Source organism: Triticum aestivum, chromosome 2D (assembly GCF_018294505.1).
Source record: "Triticum aestivum cultivar Chinese Spring chromosome 2D, IWGSC CS RefSeq v2.1, whole genome shotgun sequence".
NCBI classification, from domain to species: domain Eukaryota; kingdom Viridiplantae; phylum Streptophyta; class Magnoliopsida; order Poales; family Poaceae; genus Triticum; species Triticum aestivum.
This window is the reverse complement of record NC_057799.1, coordinates 476,880,312-476,902,760: the sequence shown is the minus strand read 5'-3', so window position 1 is coordinate 476,902,760 and position 22,449 is coordinate 476,880,312. Positions and strand designations below refer to the sequence as shown.

The window sequence follows — 22,449 nt, the reverse complement described above, 5'->3', positions numbered from 1 at the left end:
CCCCCCCATATGGCAAGGGGAGCGCCACTTCCTTATGGGCCTTCGTCGCCCATAATTCCTTCCACCACTTGGCCTTTTTAGGCCTGTATAATATAAAATGTTCTAAATACTTCTAGACCATTATACATATATATATATATATATATATATATATATATATATATATATATAAATCTTTGGAAACATTTTCCATCTATATATAATATATCGGGAATACCCGGTATTACCCGATATGCATCGAAACCCTTCCGGTGACCCCGAAACGCTTTCGGATCCTCTCGGAACTATTCTGAATATTCATGAAATAATTCCACAAATATATTCTCATGACTCCCGTCCTACTAACACTCAGAAGATCGTGATTGCCTTAAGCTTGTGACCCCGTAGGTTCAGTAACTCACAGACATGGGCGAAACCGTTCGTTCAATGACCGACAACGGGACCGTACCTTGGACGTCCATATTAGTCCCTATGAGTACATGAATGACATCTGAGTGAACCTTTGGTTATCATGTGATGTTCCTTTTGCTTCACGATACTTCACAAAACCCAGGATGCATCGGTATCCTCCCGAGTCATCACTATGCTCATTATACCGAAATCCTCGTTACCGGTTTTGTTCTTCTTTCTCGTTGTTGTGTTCCAGCATCCCCGTGACAAAGTTACTCGTGTCTGGCCAGACTATGGTTGATGCCGTCAACCGAGAGGGCCCTAAGAATATCTCTCCATAGTTGGAGGAGCAAATCCCACTCTTGAGCTATCTGGCCACTTGTCAAACTTTCTGATGATTTCGTAAGTTGTCGTTGTGATCACCGTGTTACAGGTGACATTTGAGCAACCCCAAAGCCCATCGTACGGTAAGAAGTGACCACGATACTCTCATGGTCTAAGGAGCAAGATCACATGTTAACACTCTGTGTTATTACAATTGAATATAGACGATATTAATCCAATTCACAACAAACAAGTTTGTCAATTCAATATGATCGTTCTTCCAACTTCATAATCTCAATGTTGTTTTAGGACTATCGTTACACTTAACGATATCTTAAGATCCAGAAAACATGATCACCAACAACGCTTGAGCTAGTCCTAGAGACAAGACTAGGAACCTTTTATTTAACTGTTTAGCATTCCACATGTGCATATGAGTTTTCCACTGAATCGCATATTCAGGATCATAGCAGTTATAGCGTAGAATATAAACTCTTTCATTATGAATATGGAAACATAATAAGACAAATATTATTGCCTCTAGGGCATATTTCCAACATCGGCCTCATCAGGGAGCGTGTGACATTTGTGTTCCTCGACTTCATCTAATTAGACATGGGGTGTTCTATAGGCTCTCTCCGAGGCGGCCAGCAGATCACGGTCGTCGGCGTCTTTTGGTCTACATTGACAACTTCCTGGTTGTTTCTTCAACAAGCTCCCGACTTTCAACAAGTTTACTCTGCTGAGGAGGTGGCCCAAAGGCGGCAACAAGCTTTGCTCATGGTGCCGCCGGTGGATGCAAGCGGAATAAGACTTCGACACCACTACATTCCTTGTCTTGGTAACATTATGCTACTTGCCTGGACTGAGAAAACAATGCCACTACAATTAGAGCTTCAAATCTATCCAATCCAAAAGTTAGGTTAGATTCTTATTCTTAATTTGATGATTCACAATCTTGAGAACCTACTTTAATATAACTTTCCAGGACTTTATCCCAGGGATAATATTTTCGAACATCATATTGTTCCTTTGCATATGTATGCTCCAGCACCCCATAACTGTAATATTGAGCACAATCTTGGGGGACATCATATACTATATCATTTTTTTTCCTGCGTTCGTATGCTATTGCAACCTTCCAAGTAGAATGCCACTTGTGTGGATGGTGCGACACCTTCGGAGTGTCCCGAACTCGGGATTTTGGTGGTGTCGATCCTCTCTGTCAAAAACTTCGTCGTGAAGTTGCGAGCACCTCTTGCACATGTGCAACTGCGGGGGGATTGTGGCAAGTGGAGGAGACAACACATGACTTTGATTGGGTGGCGCTTCTCTGAGTACCCGGTCTCAAGTTTTGGGGTGAAAAATCTTATGTGTGACTCAAGTGTGTTATACCTGGCAATGCTGGCGTTCTATGCGTCATTACCTTGGCGAAGGCATTTCTGGGAGTTTGCTCAGGCTTGATCTTCAGGGTGAAAACCCATGATTTGACCTTCGATAGTTGGATCCAGCGATGACCCGTGTCGTTCCCTTTCTAGAGGTGACGCTTTTGGAGAACATTTTTTTTGTAGTTCTTGTGTTGTCATGATATGGTTGGTGCCGATGGTCACCGCTATCACTGTTTTCATTGCTTCGGTAGTTTTTTTTTCATTCATGGGCATTGCTCCTTGCCGGTGTGATCTTGTGTTTGTGTTGGCTGTGTGTATTCTAGGCATGCATTGGTCGGGTATGCACTCATTATGATTGTATTCCTCGATGCTATGATATGAGTCAATAAGAATGCTCTTTATCGAAAAAATGTGAGTGAGAAGGATGCTACCCTGGTGCGGTTGGTGTCACCTTATGAGTGACAAAATTTTATTGAAAAAAATCTCAGCTGTTTCAACTATACGATTATATTTTTGAAAATACAGATATACGATGATAACAAAATTCAATAATCATATGTATTACTAGTTTTATTTTCCATGTTGTTAATCCAAATATTCTTGTTCCATACAAACAAATATGGGTTTGTCTAGGACACATCTAGATGTGACATGATGTCCACTCTGTTTGTGGTCTATTTTTTTTGTCCTAGTTTTTTTTTGTTTCTTGTTCCTGCATTATATATTTGTGGGAGCTTAGATTTGACATCCTTAAAAAACATCTAGATGTGAATTAGACAAATTGAACAGATATTATTAAAATTTATTGCAACCAATTTCCGTAGCAACACACGAGCTATTATATCTAGTTACCTAGACATTATTCATTAATTGAGATACTTAAGTCTTGCAACACGGAAGATAGTAAAAAGCAGAGATCTTATTTTTTGGATGCATATGGTTTATTGGCTAGTCCCAACAAGAGCCGTGATGAAGGTCTTGAAGTCACCGGAGGCTTCCTTGGCGATGGCTTGCTCCAGGGCAACCGACGCCCTCTTGTGGAACTCGTCTTTGATGCCCCTGAGGTCCTTCTCCGCGCGCATCACCACCACCCGGAGCAGGCTCTCCTCGTCGGTCCCCGACTTGTGCATCGCGTTCCTCAGGACCTTGGCGAAGTACTTGTCTGTGTCGGCGATGCACCTCGCCGCGGTCCGCAGCGCACGCGCGTAGCCCGTCGTGTCGGGGGCATGCAGCAGGGCCTAGCCGATGGATACAGATGGCATTATCGACGGCATCTTCGCCTAACAAATTGATCCAAAGCCTGGAGAAATTGAGCAAAATTTGGTTATGGGTGGTGACCGGACCTTGGTGACGGTGGTGCCGTGCTCATCTCTGAAGCAGTTGAACGTGGCGCCGAGCTGGGCTCTGCTCCTGGTGCCTAGGACCCTGATGAGCTCCCCGTGATCCGCCGTGACGCCGTTTTTCACGTCCGCTTGAATGATCTTCGCCTCCGACCTCGCTAGCCCGCCGTTCACCTCATCGCCGTCGTACCTGTAGGCGCTCACCAGAGCGACCAAGAGCTGAACACAGCAGGGACAGAGACCGACATTAGTCTGCAGAACAGAGGTTTCCTTTGGCGCGTGCTCTAGCGATAGCCATCATACATTGCGGAGGTTTCCCGTGGCGCCAGCGGCGACGTCTTCCTCCAGCGAGCGCTTGTAGATGGCGTGGTAGGCCCGCTTCACTTCCAGGAGCTCGGCGGGCGAGTTGGCGCAGGCGATCTCCACGATCACGGGGTACTCCTCGTCGATGCATTTCGTGGCGGCGTTGGCGATCACGGCCTGCCTCTCCGTGGGGTCGAGTACCCAGTAGCCCATCGCCGTCTGCGATCACCAAGCTCGCTCGCTGGTTCATTCAGAAAATAAAACTGGAAGCTCTGAACGTTAGTGTTCTCTGGAGATGTCATGTCACCTGAAGATCGCCGGAGAGCTCTGACTCGAGCCGGTCGGTGAGGCGCTCGTCGTATTTCTCTTCGTACGCCAGCCGGATCAGCTTCCTCTGCGCCGCGTCCCGGTGAGCTAGTATGTAGATCACTGCCTGCTCGTCAGTGCCCCATCCTGACCCACAAAAATGTTGCAAACATCACTACACATATTGCGAGGTTATGACCAGGATTCAGGACCTGTGCACTAGAATAAATCGATAGACCAACACAGCGAGGTAAATTTCGGGGATAATATAACCTTGGAAGGCCTTCATGAGCGCCTCAGCATCTTCAACCGGAGAAGGGACAACTTGAGGAACTTTGATCGTGGCCATCGCTCTCGTTCTTCTCCTGCAAATCTGATTTCACCAGCACGCATGCTCCGCTGGCATTTATATGGAGGCGATCTCTGAAAAAGAAACACCAAAATAAAAGTTAGTGAGCATAAAAACCATGGGTGAAACCGATTGGTAATTCAACGTTGCCGTTGGCTTACTAAGTGTTAACCATTTAAGACTGTATGTTACAGCTATAGCTGGTCTTTATGGTTCTGAAAAAAAAGGTGTCAAAAAAGAGATCACTTAATTCACACTTGGGAAGAACGAGACTAGCCATTTTGAGTGCTTCACGGTGTACAAAGTGCTAAGAATAACACGTAGATGAAAAACTGACCTGACATATAGCAATTAATTAAGGAGAGAGAGCACTTTGGTGACCCAGAAAAAACGGTGTCAAGCATGCGGACCTACAAAATCACTATGTATGAGAGAGTTTGATTGCTAAACAAAATTTAGCTAAAAAAGGTAAGCACCTATGCATTGAGGAGTTTATTTGATGAACTTTTCCATGCACTTAACACCTTATCTAAGCATCTATACATTGGGAGATGCAAAGGTTTTCTAACAGAGAAATGATAGTAATGGTCTAATAGGAGAGGAACCCTACGACACTTTTCCTCTTTTTTCTAGGGAGAACCCGGAGCTTCTTATATAAATAAAATACCCTAGAAAACTATCCTACTATATAAATTTTTACAAATTTTTTTTACAAGTTAAGTCATACATAAAAAATAGGGAAAACTGCAAATGAATAACCAAGATAAGATCTCAACAACCTGCCCGACTCTTATCTTTGCCTTGCCACACAAGTGAAAGGGTAGAAAATTTCCAAACGCCAGTCGCCAGACATCAACAAGCAGTGGCGAATCTAGCATGATAATGGAGGGTAGGCTCGAAACATCAATCTACTAAGCCTAATTGCCAAATGCATTGCAATTGTTGCATGATGTAAAGCACCTCAATATAATTCTCATGTGGTATCTTTTGCTGAAATAGGATTTTGGAGGGTAGGCTTAAGCCTATTGAAGCCTCCTTGTAGAACTTCCACTGTCAGCGAGGCCGTTTAAAAAGAAGGCAACCGCTAAAGGAATTGCCTGAGATTTCTTAGTCTCGTGAACTGTGTGTGTCTCTCACATGATTAGCTTCCTTGTGGTGGAACCAACCCATTCGGGTTCATGTTATTCCTTATTATCTTCCATGGATTTATTTCAAGATTTTTTGGTGATGTTCGTTTAGTACGAGACGACGTTCCCGTCGACTATCTGAGTCTTGCGGTGATTTCGTCAATCTCAAGATATACTAGCCTGGTCTCTCTAAGGACTCATAGGGGTAGGGTACGAGTGTATGTGTGCATCTGCATTTTGTACTTTGTTTCGGAAAGAAAAGAACCTCCCTACTCCCCGTGAGACCCTCCATGTATGTCCCCTCCTCTCCCTCCAACCACCTCGGTGGTCACCACTCGGTAGCAGCCACAACCCATGTAGAGGCCCAAGTCTAGCGGATATGACACTACCATGTAGCCCTATAGACCATGAATAGTTTAGCCGATAGACCATCAAAACGGATCACCCAAGTCGCCCTCATGGGCGGCTGGGCGAAACCCTAGCCACCATCACTCGCACCTCCTCCCTGCCTCCCCCTCCCCTCGCCGCAGCCGGAGGGCGCCGCCGGGCTAAGCACAGCTGGCGGCGGCGGGGGGGCCCCTTCTCCCTCCTCCCCTGGTGACTACGGTGTGGGGCGTGGCGAGCGGGCGGGGAGCATGGCGCTCCCACAGGGCATTGTGGAGGCGTCTCGAATGGTCGGGCCTTGGGCGTGGCGGTGCGTGGACACGGCGGCGGCTACGTGGAGAAGGTGGCGGGCGGGCCGGCGTGGTGTGATGGCTGGTGCCGGTTCCGTCTTCTGGCGCCTGGAGTCACGTGCTATGTGCAGCGAGTGCTGGTGTCCTCTGCCGTGGCGGCGATGGCGTCGGCGTGGTGGAGGCAGTGGTGTGGCGGCGGTCCTTGTGCTCTTGTTGCATCACGGCAACGATCTGCATGAAGGGTCCTCCTCAATCTGGTCGTCGACGTGTTCTGGAACTACTGTCGGAGATCTTGCCCAAGGATATCTGGATCGGATAATATTTGGTTGTGCACGTCCATATCAGCCTGCATGGCTCCAGGAGAGCGCGACGCGAAGCTCTGTTGTTTGTTGACACCATGAGACATGTCGGCATCTCGATTTCCATGGCACAGACAACGTCGGAGGAAGTCTTGATGGCTAAGATCGGAGGATCAGTAAGGCGGAGGGGGCCATCGCCAGGTGTTTGATAACTTTCAGTAGCAGCAGTGTCAAGTGGGGGCGGCAGCACAGGACCATTTCATTTTTGGTGGTGCTCCTCGAGTGCCGAGTCGTGACTTTCAGGGTGAAAACCTAAGGTTTGGCCTTCATTGGTTGTGCCGAACAATTGCCTTGTTGAAGGTATTGTTTTGATAGCTCGGTTTTTCTCCAGGGTGAAAACCTATGATCTTAGATCGGGCGACGCCGCCTGCACTATTTCCTTCTTGAAGGTGTCGCTTTTGAAGACATTTTATGTTTTCAGGTGTTGTCTTTGGTGGAGGTTTGTGATGCTGCTGCTGAGAGGAGTTGTTCATTGTGGCGAGGCCATTTTTTCCCTTTCTTTTTTGGTTTCTTTTCGAGCTATGTGCATCATGTATGTCTTTGTGACTTCTTTTTGGTGCAGAGGCTGGGTGTAATTGATATATTCACGATATTAATATATTCCCCTTTTAAAGAAATGAATAGTTTAGCTTGTAGTTGAGGATTTCGGTTCCGATGTGGAAGACCTAGTACTCTCTAGCCGAGGTTCGATAGTATCTATGTGTCGTTCGATGCTCGCGGGTGACAACCCCAACCCCTCTGATGAGCAAAGGGAGCAAGTGATCACCTCGCTAGTTCCTTTGGCAACCATGTCACCCATGATGAGTATGTATGTGTCACCAATGGTCCTTGCCCTTGTCCAATGGCGGCACGACCTCCTTGCCCTTTCCAATGGAGGCACGACCTCGTTGCTCTTGTCCAATGGAGGCACAACCTCCTTGTCGATCTGCATTATGAACAACACGAAGTTCAAACATCAGTCCTATCAGCCTAACGCTCCTATATATTTACCCACCACCGCACTCAAAGCCTCTCTTTCTCTCCTCTTCCACCTCTCTGTTTCACCACCTCTCCATCGTCATGAACCCAAACCCCAACCCCTTCCCCTGGGACATTGGATGGAGGGTCTTCTTCCTCGGTGCTCACTCGCTGACCACACGAAGTTCGAGAACACCATGGAAGTTTGCTCCAACTTCAGCAGCATCGAAGACATGCACAAAGAGGCAAACGTTGTTGTAAAGAAGCCTGCGACAGAGGAACTGAAGACACTGATTCCTGACTCGGTGAAGGGCGCTATGTCAATGGACATCCTGCACTGGGCCATAAACTCAGGCAGACTCTGGCGATACTGAACAAAGGACAAGATGAGCCAAGTATGGGACAACAGGGCTCATCAAGACTAGCGTGTCGCAGCGTTCTGGACTAGGACGTTAGTGGCGCCGGAGGACGGCCACGATGCGATGGAGATGGTGGTTAGGGCGTGAGTGGCAGGCGATCATGCAAGACCCATTGTTCTTGACGAAGACGATTAGGACGAGATTGCGGCTGGTGCGGTGAAAGCAGTGGAGGAAGAAAAGAAGATGGCTACCCCCCCCCCCCACGCGCCACCGCCGCTCCTCCAAGGTCGCCGCGACTAGGATTAGGTGCTTGTAAACTAGTTTTACCCCAATCCCCACCATCGATGTAATAAAAAAAGGACCGTAAGAACCCCAGAATCCATCGGTGCAGAACCAATGGATTTGAGGGTTCATCGGTTGTGTTTCCCCTAGACCAAGCCCCCACCCCGATGTGTTCAATCCCCTCCCAGACGCTCCAATCCTGTCCGCAAATCAAATCTACCACGACTCAAAAGCAGCAAATCGCGGGGTAAGGGCTTACCGCCAATGTCGTTGCGCTGATCAATCCGGTGCTTGCCGCCACCTAGGATCGTCTTGCAATCAGTCACTCCGGTGCTCGCCGCCGCCGGTGTGAGTGGGGAAGAGAGGAGAGGGAGCTGTAAGGGAAGGAAGATGATGGTAACTTATGACGCGACTTCGGGAAACAACACGACATCTCGACATCGCATCCACGCGTGCAACCGCCCACGCCCACGCGCCTCGGGTTGCACCGCTCGGGTCTGACTTTAAGTTTCGTGCGGGCAAACTTTTTGATGCAACCCGAACAACCAAACAGACCAAAAACTGCCCGTGCGGGCCTGACTGGGCCTAATGCAGACTACCAAACACGTCCATAGAGTTTCAAGAAGATAGACTGAATCATCCAAAAACAATCGAATAATGCAAGGCCAATGGATCAAACAGCAATAACTTCGGTTGAGATCTGTTGTAGATTTTTTTTTCTCCGCGAAAGAATATGCATCTAAACAGGTAGTACAAAATTGGAGTGTAGTACAATGGTTATAAATTCATACGGCAACTCACACAACCCAACATGAAGCAAAGGAAGACATTTTTCCAAGTCTCTTCCGATATTTTACCCAAGCTGGAATTACAACAGAAGCATCAAGAAACAAATCAAGACAACGTTGCACAGGAGTACAATATTCCCCAGCAAAAAGAGCAAGTACCATTCCAGCGAAAATTGCAAAACTGCTGAACGCCCTAGCACCTCAGGCATTGAAGTAGAAGTAGTATTCAAGCATTTGTCAAGATGGACAAATAAAACTGAACACAAATTTTCAAGGCATAAACACTTAACGCCTCATTCGGTTCCAAGGGATTTCAAGGGATTGGAAGGGATTGGAAGGGATTAAATCCCCAACAAGTCAAAATCCACCTCAATACCTGCCAATCCTCTCCAATCCCCTTGTGGTGGGGATTAACCGAACAAGCCCTAAGGAAGATAATTTAGTTTTCAGTTCGAAACAGAGGACATAATTTTTGAGGAACACAGTACCTTCAAGGCTTCAGGAAGAAAATTTAGCTTCCAGATTGAAAAATATAGGTTGACTGAACCAATCGATTGATAAACCATAAAGAGGAGCGCATGGGTATTGAACAACATTCGGGAAACATATCGAAAGCTAACACTTATCTGGCCTGGATTAGGAAATTATAAAAACTCTTGCATTAACATTATCAACATTGTTGCAGCAAAGTGCCACTTCACAATGCTAATTTGTTTAGTGTATTGTGGGGGGAGGGAGTCTAATTGCCTGATGGAACGAAAACTGAAGCACAAATGCACAAGCACAACCCAGACAAACTTTCAAGGACTATCTGTCACAATTAAACAAGGCCCGATTAACCTCAATGCTCGATGCAACAATTAAAGACATTATATGTCGACGGCTGAGACTATAATTCTCTGAGTAGCAAAGAGATGGAGTTGACCTGAAAAGGGGATAGCAGCAGAGAGATGGAGAAAAAGAGGAGTTAAATTTAGTTTGCTCTGCGCTCCATCGCAAGGAATCAGTACAACAGGCACCATGTCGAAAGTTCAGCCTCAAAATCACTGCCACTTGCGGCAATACCAGGTTGGACTCGGGCCTCTGGGTTATTGTTTCAGTATCGGCAGCTGAGCAGTGCAAGGTAGACAACATAGGGTTAAGGATATATTAGATAACTTCAATAGTTCAAGGGCATAATGTATGCCTGTCCCCCTTTCTTAAAAGTGATCGGTATTTGGTCACACTCTAAAATCCTAGGCAGAAAGTGAAGAATCAGCACTCGTCGCTTCATGGCCCTATTTACGGGATAAAATTACAATAAAGATTTTCTACTCATAGATTCCAACATCACACTGTTTGTTCATGAACAAGAAGCCAGGCAACAATACACAAACTTTGATGGCTCCAGACCAAAATTCTTATTTGATACTCAAACTCAAATATTATGGCTTATTTAACAGAACAGAAACTTCAGCACCCTTATGTTAGTCAAGAGCTTGGCCAATATTAACACACTCATGGTAGGCCTGGGAACCATCAGAACCCTTATGTTACCAGTATGTTGAGTTTAGATAATATAGCAAGTAGAACATTAACTTGAACCAGAGCCAAGTGTTGCAGACAAGTAAAATAGAAGCAATGATTTTTTACTGAAGAGAATACTAAGAGAAGCAATTGAAAAACTACAATTACTTAGGATAAAGCACCCAAGATGAAATGCATAGGTAGGGACTAGAGAGTGCATATATTGCAAACTGATCTCTCGAGTGTTAACTTAAATCATTGCATATGCCCTCCCGGATGCGATTTGAGTGGATGGATTTGAAAAGCTACATTTTGCGAACAACTCCTAACCCACATCGCTCCAAGTCTGAACAATCACCTACTCAAAGTTGGCATTTACATACTAGTTTGCACTAGATACCACCCATGGATGGAAGGACAAAAGCTCAAATAAGATGAACGCCTTAAATTCGAACTGGGTACATAACAAAAACAGCATGTACATTCTTTTCATGTGTGAACTGGACAAGGTTTAAATCTCTAGAAGATTATTAACACCAAGCTGAAGAAAAATATCGTTTGCCGTAAGGATTGACATATATCAAGAAATAACTCTTTTACTTTTGTGTTTGTGCTAGCTCGGGGTACGATCCTGAAGGTCCGTATGAAAATAATTTGAATATATCTCACCAACGCTGTTCAGACAGCTTTTCTAATTTGAGTTTCGAAAGCTAACCTAAAAAATGCCCGGGATCACTATTTATTTATTTTTAACAGCTACAATACACATTCAAATAAGCATTTAATTTTGTTCAGCATGCCGAAAATTTTGACATATTTTCCAGTCAAATCACATAAAATTCTTCCTGCCCATGGGTAGTGAGAAGCTAAACTTCATCAGAAGATATCAACACAGTGAAGGCTCTTGAACCCAAAGTAAAGGTCAGTTTTAGTAGAATTAGCATATTCAATTGGCAGCATACCCATCCAATTTCAGTGATTTTCATGATACTTTGAATGATTCTCAATGTTCCATAGTGCCTACGCACTCCCTTATATGATGATTCAGGGCAGGGGTACATGTTGAATTCAATATACCAGTGTATGATACCTTCTGTTCCTATTAAGCACATACTTACCACCCATTAGACAGATGGTATCCATTGTTAACTCATTAACACTGACTGCTCTCCAACAACATTTTTTCTTGAAACAGTAAACAGAGAAAAGTATTGAACACAAGAACAGATTCAGCAGTATAATTGCTTTCGTTCATAATCGTCATCATCTCGAACAACTCTCACATCTGAAAATTTTGATGTTGAGCACTGAGCAGGAGAGTGAGGAAGAGCACAGGAGACATGATAGTAAACAAACATCAACTTACTTGACATCTCCTCGCCCCCTCTCCAATCTCCTCTCTAATGTACATATGCTGCATCCGCCGCATTATTTTACAGACAAACAGAGGGATCCTATTCGTCTCTGACGAACTCGAACTCGTCCTCCCGGAGGTGAGCGAAGAACCGGACAGGCTTGTCCTGTCCGTCGAGCTTCAGCTGGAACTCCACCCGGAAAGGGCGATTGGCCGTGATGCGCTTGCCCTTCCAGACACCGACATACTGCTTGACCACACCTTCCCTGCCGCGGAGGTTCAGGTCCGGCGCCTTGGGGACGTGGTAGACGCGGACCGGCGCCGTGACGCGCACGCGCTTGCCGAGCTTGGGCGCCGCCGCGGCCTCCTCGTCCGCCACGTCGGGGGATGGGGACACGCTGCTGATGGCGACCTGGCGCGCGGTGCGGAGGCGCGCGCGGCACCGCGGTGGCGCGAGGCAGCGCGCGGCCGTGGAATTTGGAGGGAGGGGTCGACGGAGGAGGAGCGACGAGGAGGTGGAAGGGGACGCCCCGGCGGTGGCGGTGGCGGTTGCCATCGGGGAGGTTGGTGTGCTCGCGGGCGTGTGGGGAATTGCGTCGAGCAGGCGGTGTGCACGTGAGGGTGAGATACGCGGCGCCGAAGGTGGAAGCGACGGCGATTGGGGAGAGGCGTGGAAATTCTCGCGAGGCGTGGTTGGTTTGTCAAATGAAAAAGGAAAAACGATGCGCTAGTGACCCCCTACGCATTCCAAGGGCCATCTGATCATCAGTTCATCACACAGCTGGACCAGGCGGCAGTGCCTATGTGCCGCTCTTTTTTTTGAGGGGTCCCGCTCAGTGCGTCCTGGAGCAGCGGGACGCGCATAGGGCGACCCAACTGGGCCGGCCCATTGGCGGACAGCAAGCAGCGCGTGGTACTGTACGAAATCGTAAGGAGTACTCTTTACACCGAACACCCCACTTTTCCTGATCGCGACTAAGTGGCGCACATGCAGCGCGCCACTTATCGCAACCTGGAAGTTTTTCCTTTTTTTCGTAGATCCGTTTATTCAAAACGTTTTATCTCTTAAACCGTGCGTCCAAATCTCGAACCGTTTTCATCATTGAATTCCTCGCGTCGAGATCTTCAAAACTAGATCCCATGTTGATAGGTTTGACGAATTTTTTTTCACGAAAAAACCGGACAAAAAACCGTGCGAAAAAACCGAACCGGGAGCACGGTTTTTTTCCCTTTTTGAAAGAGGCACGCCCGTGCCTCTTGCGAAATCACAACCGTGCCTCTCGTGGAAGCAAAACCATGACTTTCGTGGAAGAAAAAAAAACAGAAACGCGTTTTTTTTTCCTGAGAGGCACGGTAGTGACTCTCGCGAAAGCACAACCGTGCCTCTCGCGAAAGCAAAACCATGACTCTCGCGAAAAAAACAGAAAACGCGTATTTTTTCCCTTTCCGAGAGACACGGCCGTGACTTTCGCGTAAGCACAACCGTGCCTCTCGCGGAAGCAAAACCGTGACTCTCACGAAAGAAAAATAAAATAGAAAACACGTTTTGTTTTTCCCTTTCCGAGAGGCACGTCCGTGACTCTCGCGAAAGCACAACCGTGCCTCTCGCGGAAGCAAAATCGTGACTCTCGCGAAAGAAAAAAAAAAACCAGAAAACGCGTTTTTTTTCATTTCCGAAAGGCACGGCCGTGACTCTCGCTAAAGCACAACCGTGCCTCTCGCGGAAGAAAAACCGTGACTTTCGCGAAAGGAAAAGAAACGCGTTTTTTCGCGGAATTTTTTTTTTATCTAAAAGCTAAGAAAGACCGGGGGAAAACCAAAACGTCGAAAAACCCGGAAAAAACCCGTTTAAAAAGCCGAAAACGCGTGCGAAAAAAAAGCAAAATCCGAAGGGAGTGTCCAAAACGCGACACGTGGCGAATGGCTGAGAGCACGCCAAGTGGCGCTGATCGTTGCGAGGCTCACGAAGAAGCGCTCGTTAACTAGTTGCTCCCGGTACTGTAATGACACGGGATGTACTGTTTTTTTTTCGCGCGTACTGTAACATCACGTACACGGTAGCAGGTTTTTTTCAGGCATAATGTAGCAACACGTACCCTTCTTTTTGAGAAAAAACTGTAGACCTTTATTAAGCAATGTTCATAAGTATACAACTGATATCGGGAAAGACAGAAAGCCACACATAGCGCCCGGAAGAAAGTGAAGTAGCAGACTCAGCCAAAGAATGAGCTTCTACATTGTGTTGCCGTTTTTCGTGAAAAACCTTGGTTGCTCGAAACGATCCCCGTCGGTGATTTATTTCACAAAGAATAGCGGCATATTGACACAAAGCAAAAGTCTGAATGTTCGCCACCACTTCAAGTGAGTCAGACGCAATGCGTATGGAGTCGACGTGAAGATCCATGGCGAGGGCTAGAGCCTCGCCACATGCCTGAGCTTCAAGTGTCACCGGGTCGACTAGGCCTTTGTAGACAGCCACAGATGCCCCAGGGAAGAGACCATGCCTATCCCGGCAAACAGCAGTGGGTCGCACTTCTGGAGATGCCGCCGTCGACGTTGATTTTTATATCATACTAGTATGGGTCTTATAAATTTTGTATGTCGAATTCATATGTATAAAAGAACAGTTTTTGTAATTTTCAGTCTCCTGTTTTTAAATTCGCTTCAGGCCATTTTCCGTGACCGCCGGATCTGTACAAATCATAGCACTATTTTGTTCCGACTTAAACTTGTAGAGCCCGTTTGACTTAAACCCTGAACAATCCCTGAAATTAGCACTCCGTACTTATCGATTCCGGTCAATCCTAACCTTCTACCGATCTAGGCCAGTTTGGGGCGCTGAGAAACAGGTAATCCTTAGTAGTAGGATCATAACTTCTCTTACTGATTAAGCGAGACCGTCGTACATGTCTGTGCTCTTTAAGTGGGGAGAAGACATACGACATGAATATCCACGACGTCAAGCATGCTAATCTCTTCCTCCATGCCCATAAAAGAGGTAACCACTACTAAGTAACACAATTATTATCTGCGCAGGTTAGTAATGTTATCCGCATATTCTTGGGTTTGCACGGGCGTGCGATACAGAGAGTGAGGAAGAAGATGTAGATGACACGTGATCCCGTCCGGGTTAACCTTTTTCCCACCATGACAATCTAGTCTAAAGACGAAATTGATCAGGATTGATAAATACGAGAGCTAATTTTTTCATGAATAAAGAATTTAGGATTCGATTCATACCGCCTAAGTCAAGGTTTTTTTCCAGCCTTTTCTCTTTGGTTTATTGCGCTCGCTCCTCCCGTCTGTCCCCCTTGGCTCTGTCTGGCTCGCGTCGGGTCTGAGTTTTTTTCTTTTCGGGTTGTATTGCTCCACACCCGGATCCGTTTCTCCTTTTTTTAGGAATGATCCGTTTTCACCCACATGATTTTCTGAATTGTTTTTTTGGATGGTGGTCGGCAGCCCATCCCCTATCAGAAGAGAAGAGAGAGGCGGAGGCGGTGGAGGGGGGTCACCACCGTCGGTGAGCAGCAGCAAGGGGTTAGCTGGAGGTCATGGAGCGCGGGAAGCTGCCGCAGCACAACCCTGGGAAGTTGGAGCCTAGCTGTCGTGGAGGAGCAGGGGGGAGGAGAGAGGGAGGTATTGAGAAGAGGGCGGCGGAGATATTTTGCCAGTCCCGCCACCAGCAAGGTTTCGCCGGTGATGTCGGAACCGTTCGTCGGCGCCGTTCGAGCCGGAGGTATGGCTAGTTATCCCTTTCCCTTCTCTGGAGCTCTGATTTCTAGTTATTTCAGTCATGCAGCTCTGGGTTCATCCCCGCGCACCGCGCGCTCAGATCCCTTAATGTGTGGGGGTTGTTTTTTCATCGCCCTTCAGACTAATTTGATGAGAAATCATAATAACGTCCGGGTTATTAGTTCAGCAGATATTTTTGTCGAGCTCGATTTCGCGGATACGAAAATTTGGAGGGGGTTTGCCCTCACCATGTTTCCCCTTTGTCCTTTAGATCATGGGCGTTTTAGTGACAATAATTGATATGAGTATACTTGTATGTACTTAGGATCCACACACGAAGTGGGTTGGGGCTAGGGTATGGGTGTGTGTTCAGATTATGGGCATTTTTGTGTGCAGGTGTGTGTGTTGGGCAGATGTGCCATTCAGTTTTGTTATTTCTTTGTAAGTAGTTGTTGAGATCTTTGGTAGTAGTTCCTAGTGTTGGATTTTGTTCCAAGTGTTTCCGTGATTTCTGAACAGCCAAGCATCTCTCTCTCAGCCGTTTGTGTTAGGTGTAAGTTTATTCAGTGTTCCTCTCCTACTATGGTTTCGAAATTAAGGTGCAGATTGTGTCTATCACACAACATTTTAGTGATGGGGTGGGGGTGGGAGGAGAGAGAATCCAGGATTTAGGGAACATCTTCAGTAGCTGTCTTTTTCAGGTTCCAGTAGGTGTCGCTTTCTTCAGTTAACACATAGGGTAGGATAGTTAGCTAGTTTTACCAGGTCATTAATTCCCGAGTAACAATGATCAGCGCGCACCCTGCCAGCGTTTATTTTCTGACTTTTTAAAAGCAATTTCCCAGGGGAAAGTTGCTCATGCATACTCGATGAAAATGGCACTCTCAATCTAACATTTTTTTGCACCGAGGCAGCGGCTGTTGAAGCTTTGTGTCTGCAAAATGGGGGAAACACCCATCCGAGTTTTTCAGTCTTTTCTCTTGTCAGCTATGTGGAGTTTTTCAGTTTGCTTTCATGTTTTACTTTTTCAACAACAGGGTTGTGGATTCTTGGGGGCAGAGATCATCGAGTGGATGCTATGAACCCAACTACGACCCTAATGACAGTCCCCCAAACACTGAGAGTTGTGATGAGAGCATTGCATATAGTGATGAAGAATCTGTATCTAGGAGGAAGAAGTTATTAGAAGATGCTTTATTCGTTTTTTTAGGAAGGAGGTATCCATCTCTTTCTCTCATGCACTTTCTCTTCTTTTCTATTTTTTTCTAGCCCTATGGTATGCACATCTTTCTTTTCTCTCTTTTTTTCTTTCCGCTACGGAATTATATGATATAATTATATAAACATCTTTTTCATGTCATCTAACAGGCAATCAAATCACTCGAGATTTTCCAAAATTCTGGAAGAATGTCGACCTTAAAACTGAGGTATTACACTTTTTTGTCCTCATAGCTGTCTATCTCTATTCTTCTTTTGGTCCTCTTTTTCTCTTCACTTTCATTCTTTTTATGTTAGTTACCCCTGACATTCTACTCATGATTATTGTCTTTCAGCAAAATTAGAGGCAAAAGGTTATGGGGGCAGGGAGGCATGTGTGCAGCGTCTTTTCCACAAAATACTTCGTAGATATCTTGAGGGGTATGTCCAGTGGCCGGAAGGATGTCATCTCAAAATACGGGTTTGAGCCTCTTCTGAAATTTGAGAAAACTGGTATCCCATCACGATTTGTCCGCTATATTGTCGAATGTGTAGACACAGTGTCATCTCAAATCATTGTTGCTGATGAGAAGATCATTCCTATCTCAAAGGATTCAGTTCCTTGTGTGTTGGGCCTGCTAGACAGTGGTGATTTAGCGACACAAGACAAGGATAGTGGGAGGAACTTCATTTTGTCTCGGTTCAGCTTGAGAGAAATGCCAAACATTACTTTCTTTGGAGACATGCTCATATCTTCTGATTTTCACAGCGAGGAAGGCACTTTCATATGCTTCATGGTGATCGCAATGTCGTGCTTCCTTTTTCCATCTTCCAGCGATCAGATTCACATTGAGTTTTTGACCTTGCTTGTTAATCCAAAGCGCACAAGTGGTTTTGATTTCTGTGCGCTTGTGTATGATTGGATACTCACTGGCATCAACAAGTTTGTGATTTCTGGCAGAGTACCTGGCAGGAAACCAGAGGTGTTTTGACTTTTGCTCGTACTGCATCACGGTTAGTCTTGTTTAAGTGTTTTTTCGCATCCGTTTGTTTTTGTTTTGTATGTTCTGTGTCTCCTTTTTTCTTTTTCTTTTCTATTGGGGAAGTACAGATGCATTTAACTAAAAGCTATTGGGGAATGCGAAGGTTAAGATAGCTTATACAATTGATAAGAACAGACTGCTCAAGTGTTCCTGGAACTAAACCGGGATTAGTGTCATCAATATAAATTGGGTTTGTATTTGCTAGGCATTTTTTTCATCAATTTCCAGAAGCTAAACTTTAATGCCTGGAATCTACATCAAAATTGAATCAGTTAGTCCCTAATCAGCTAAGCTTAAATTTAGCAGTTCAACTACTGCAATGGACTCTTTAGAGTTCAGATTTTGTATTGTTAAAGGATGTTAGTTAAATATGAAAATAGTCCATGATAGGTTGTCATGTCAATGAAGAGCCCAAGGTCAGAAGAGTAACAAGTTCGGGAGGAGCATGAACTATGCTTGTGGGCGTAGAGATAATATGACAACTATTATATTCAATCCATGGTCAATAACAAGTTATAATAAAAATAAAAAATTAGGTGTCTGTCAACTATAAAATTTATTAAATTGAATTCAGTGCGTAGTGATAACTTTATCGATATCCGGTTCAATCCATGGCCAATAACAAGAAAATCAGTGTCAACTATGAATTGATTAAATTGGCTTCAGTACAATAGATAGAACTTTGGTTTTATATAACAAATCGAGTATCTTAACGAGCGAATGTGAGGAATCTTGTTCTGGGGCGACCGGTCCTTTTGTCGTTCAATCTGCTGTAAGCATGTGCGGTGATGATGGGTAGGAAAAGCGGACCAAGCTATAAATCATTCATAACAAATTGATTAAGTTGCCTCCGGTTCATGGAGAAGACTTGATTTTCTTGGTCATCATAGTAGAGTTAGAGCTCCCAATGATCAGTTGCTGCAGAGCTGAGTTGTACAGTTGGAATTCGGTGCAGAACAGTTAGCTTAGAACTATGGGCCATTGATTTAGGTATAGGATAATAATTTGCATGTCTTCTCTACATGTTTATGTTTATCATGTCCTTTAAAACTGCACGAAGTAATATTATGTCGACAGTTAAGGTTCTGCACTGACTTGCAACACATATAAGTCATAGCTCAAGAACTTTCAGACAGACTGCTAGACATACTGGCAACCAAAGGGTTTAATTGCAACTTGGAAGCACAAAAAATTCTCTAGAGTGCCAGTTTTAAAATCATTACCATGCACAATTGCATGTCATTATTCAATACTGTACACAAATATAACTTGTGGCTAATGAGTCAGAAATCGAATTGAACTAAAAATGCATATGCCTAGGAATTAATTAATGGTTCAATGTTTATATAACTTTATGTGCAAGTACATATGTATAACTTTCATTTCATAATCACCTCCATAGAGGACTAATAGAATAGCAATCTACAACTGAATTCTGCAAAGCATGATTAAGTAACTGGCAAATATAGGCTGGACACATGAAAACTTCAGTAACAGAACATGGTGATTCATTAGAGATATGCATATGGGCAAGGCATTGCGATGCATTCAGCGTATGGGGTCTTCCGCTTAGCTGCGAGGTCTGCGTTTCGCTGAGCCCGCAATGCCTTCCTCTCATCTGGTGGTATGCTCTGCCTGCGTGCTCTTCGACGGGCGTTCATCTCTTGCCTCTGCTCAACTGGTATATTTTTACTCGCTGCCCTTCTATGGGCGTTCATCTCTTGCCTCTCCTTTGTTGTCAGATTTTGTCTGGCAGCGCTTTGGCTCGAATTCCTATCTTCAATAGTTTTATTTTGTCTAGATGCTCTTCGACGCGCATTCATTTCTTCTCTTTGCTCGGGTGTTAGGCTATCTCGCCTTGCATTGGAAGCAATATCTTCAGCACCACTGGTGTTCCTTGAGGTGTTGTAGGATTTTCTGCATGCCCAGTGTGTAATTTGGTAAATCCATGACCCACATTTGAAGCAATATACCCAGCACATTGTTAGACTTAATAAATCTAGATCTATAGATGACCATACTTCAATGGTAAAAACATCGTGTGAAAGGGTAAATACCATTTGAAGTTCCCACATGCTCCCCTGGCTCCAATGCTATCATGGTACTGGCTGTAGGAACCATTGTAGCTAATTGGGTGGACGATTCACATATGAACATTCCATATGACTGTTCCACAACAAAAATTAAGATTACAAGATGGTCACCTTCAAATCATCAATTAAGACATTATGTCTACACATTGTTAGAAAATACACATCTCTTTTTCCCTTATCCTCCGACATCTTATAAGAAAATGTTGCATGTATAATGATTAATGACCTTTGAACCTTCAGCACCGTGGTTGGGCAAAATACAATACTGTAGTAATAAATGGTGCAGGGATAGTGATTAAGTCCCTTTGAAACTTCAACAACATGGTTCATAAACAAAGAAAAATAAATAATAATTACCTACATACGTAGTTTCTCCTCTAGTTGCTAAAAAAACGTAGTTTCTCCTCCATGCACACATTATTGTCTTCTCCGGACATCTAAATTTTAATGAATTTCTACAAGTTTGCTTGGTGAGGTTGCATTTCTTATTGCCCAAGTTGAAAGTTCCTGGAGAACAGACCCTCGATGTTCTTGGGAAGAACGAGAGAAGCACGGCCCACCAGCGGTGGATATGCATGTGACTTGTGTAATTACAACCTATCTGGCCTATGAATTGCAGAAATTATGAAAATCGTTTTGTGAGAACTAAATAAATTGATAATGCATATATCAGGACTATGAAGATTCACAAGAAAGATGGCACCACATCGGAGAAATAGATGGCTTTGTCAAAAGGTGAACTCACCTCCAGGTGATGAAAGCGAGGTTGACATGTTGATGAACTCATGTGACCTCCATGGTGACCATGTGTGATCTCCAGCGTGATCTCCCAGCTATGTATCGCCTGTGCTTGATGGTGAGTACTTGAGGCAGGGGTGTTCGTGAATGACCAATCCTGTAACAGAAGCTGTTTAAATACGTACTCCTACCAAATATGGTGGAGATGTTTGAAGGCGTTATCAATCTTGTCGGTGCTTTCCTTATCTTGTGCCTGATGTTTAGGATGTAATAATTAGGCTAATTATTGTTAGGATTCTACGGTTTTTTCCATGTATAGTACTTTTGCACTTACGAGGGTGGGAGGAAGGCTAATTATGTTTAGTACGTAATCAGGGTGCGAGGGTGGGACGAAAGCTACGAGGGTGCTGATTTTTTGGGTTTGTTTCCATATTAACATTAGGAACCTTTGGGTTTGTTTCCATATTAATATTAGGAATCTTTGGGTTTGTTCCATGTATGACTTTGACGCTGGGAGTAGAGACGCGTGCGATTGGTTTAGGGTTTTTTTTCGCTGGTTAATTTTCGCCGGTTTTTTTTGCTGGTTTATTTTCGTAGATTTTTTTGTTCATTTGTCTTGGGTGCGACGGGAGGTTAGGCGCGTGGGGGCGGGTGGGGGACTCGGCAGGAGGTTTTTTTTTGTTCTACGCGGCTCAGCGTTAGGTGGGAGCAGGTATTAAAAAAACTATGATAGGTGGGACGAAAATAAACCCGAAACAGAGACTACCAACTAAGACATTAGAAGTAGAGATCTATTTGGTGGCAGCCACTTTGAACTTGAGTCACGTGCCCCTCTCACATGCGTATTTCCAGTATTACATGCCGATACCTAGCCATTCCATGCATGTCCTTAGTTCTTAGAGCATTTCCACTCGGCCCTCAACAGTCCCTCCCAGGTCCCTTTTTTATCGTCGGCTCGAAAAAATCGTCCTAGTCACGTCTCCAGGAGCTCAAATTTTGCCGATTAGGGTCAAAATTGACGCCGGTAGACCCAGGCCGAATTCGGCGCGCCGGGGGAAACGAATTTGTCGCGAAAACCGGTGGACCCGCCCAGTCGGCGACGCCGAGAACCTTCATCCTCATCGCCTCAGTTTCCCGCGGGAATCAACGCGAAGGCTGCCGCCGGTCAGCCTGCTATTGATTCACGGGCGGCGCAGTGCCGCCCCCTCGCGCGACGCGTCCACACTGCTGCCGCCGGCTCGTCGCCCACTCGCCGCTATAAAAGCCACCCTCCCTCGCCGCTGGCCGCACACTCGCCTCCCCGCAGCCTCTCTCTCGCCGCCAAAACCCCTCTCTCCTTCACCGCCGACGCCCTCTCTCTCCCCCCGTCTCGATGACCGAGCGTTTCCCCGATGATGGTGCGGCGGCCAACGGCTTCAGCCGCCGCCACCTGCACGAATGGGAGGCGCGCCTCCTCCATGAGGCGGACTGCCTGGCGCCGCCCGACATGCGCGTGTCGGGCTCGTGGAGGCTCAGCGCTGGAGGATTCCCCATGCCCCCACCGCCCACCGGCGCTGGCCGTCGCGCTGAGATCGCGTGGATCTGGTCGGCGCTGCCGGAGGAAGCGCGGCAGCAAGTGAGGTACGCCCCCAATAGCACCAAACTGTGGACGGCGTACTTCGAGCGCCGCCACGCCGACCAGCTCGCGTCGACGAACGGTGCTCCGGCACCATAGGGGTGGCGCAACTCCGACGGCCGCCGCCAGTGGTGGGGCGTCCCCGGGCGCACCCTCCACGCCGTCCTCGAGTACATCGAGGGCGGCAACTCGCCACAGATGGTGTACCGGTGCCGTCCTTCTTGC

The 22,449-nt window shown here is 45.9% G+C and overlaps 2 protein-coding genes and 1 long non-coding RNA gene across 7 annotated transcripts; 1 reads left to right on the top strand and 2 right to left on the bottom strand.

The window, feature by feature from the left end:
* Positions 1 to 2,809: 2,809 nt before the first annotated feature.
* Positions 2,810 to 4,400, bottom strand: LOC123049620 (annexin-like protein RJ4). Its single transcript, XM_044472518.1, has 5 exons — positions 4,325 to 4,400; positions 4,053 to 4,198; positions 3,746 to 3,964; positions 3,446 to 3,661; positions 2,810 to 3,340 (listed from the first exon to the last, which is right to left on the bottom strand). Exons 1-5 carry the CDS (start codon positions 4,398 to 4,400, stop codon positions 3,044 to 3,046), a joined length of 954 nt encoding a protein of 317 aa, XP_044328453.1. The 3' UTR covers positions 2,810 to 3,043.
* Positions 4,401 to 11,680: 7,280 nt separating this feature from the next.
* Positions 11,681 to 12,568, bottom strand: LOC123049619 (ferredoxin-thioredoxin reductase, variable chain-like). The gene has a single exon (XM_044472517.1). The coding sequence runs from the start codon at positions 12,360 to 12,362 to the stop codon at positions 11,907 to 11,909; it is 456 nt and encodes a 151-aa protein (XP_044328452.1). The 5' UTR covers positions 12,363 to 12,568; the 3' UTR covers positions 11,681 to 11,906.
* Positions 12,569 to 15,151: 2,583 nt separating this feature from the next.
* On the top strand, positions 15,152 to 20,919 carry LOC123053933 (uncharacterized). Of its 5 annotated transcripts, XR_006425974.1 has the most exons (6): positions 15,211 to 15,542; positions 16,576 to 16,755; positions 16,907 to 16,965; positions 17,092 to 17,749; positions 20,334 to 20,457; positions 20,545 to 20,919. It is a non-coding gene; the product is annotated as an uncharacterized lncRNA (long non-coding RNA). The 5 variants fall into 5 exon arrangements; XR_006425972.1 differs by having other exon boundaries at positions 15,152 to 15,542; positions 17,092 to 20,457; XR_006425970.1 differs by lacking the exon at positions 20,334 to 20,457 and having other exon boundaries at positions 15,218 to 15,542.
* Positions 20,920 to 22,449: the final 1,530 nt, after the last annotated feature.

Coding starts and splice junctions, on each gene's coding strand:
- LOC123049620 (XM_044472518.1), bottom strand. CDS start 4,400: ATGGCCACGATCAAAGTTCCTCAAGTTGTCCCTTCTCCGGTTGAAGAT. Junction 3,662..3,745: donor CCACGGGAAACCTCCGCAAT/GTATGATGGCTA, acceptor TGCTGTGTTCAG/CTCTTGGTCGCTCTGGTGAG. Junction 3,341..3,445: donor ACGGCACCACCGTCACCAAG/GTCCGGTCACCA, acceptor TCCATCGGCTAG/GCCCTGCTGCATGCCCCCGA.
- LOC123049619 (XM_044472517.1), bottom strand. CDS start 12,362: ATGGCAACCGCCACCGCCACCGCCGGGGCGTCCCCTTCCACCTCCTCG.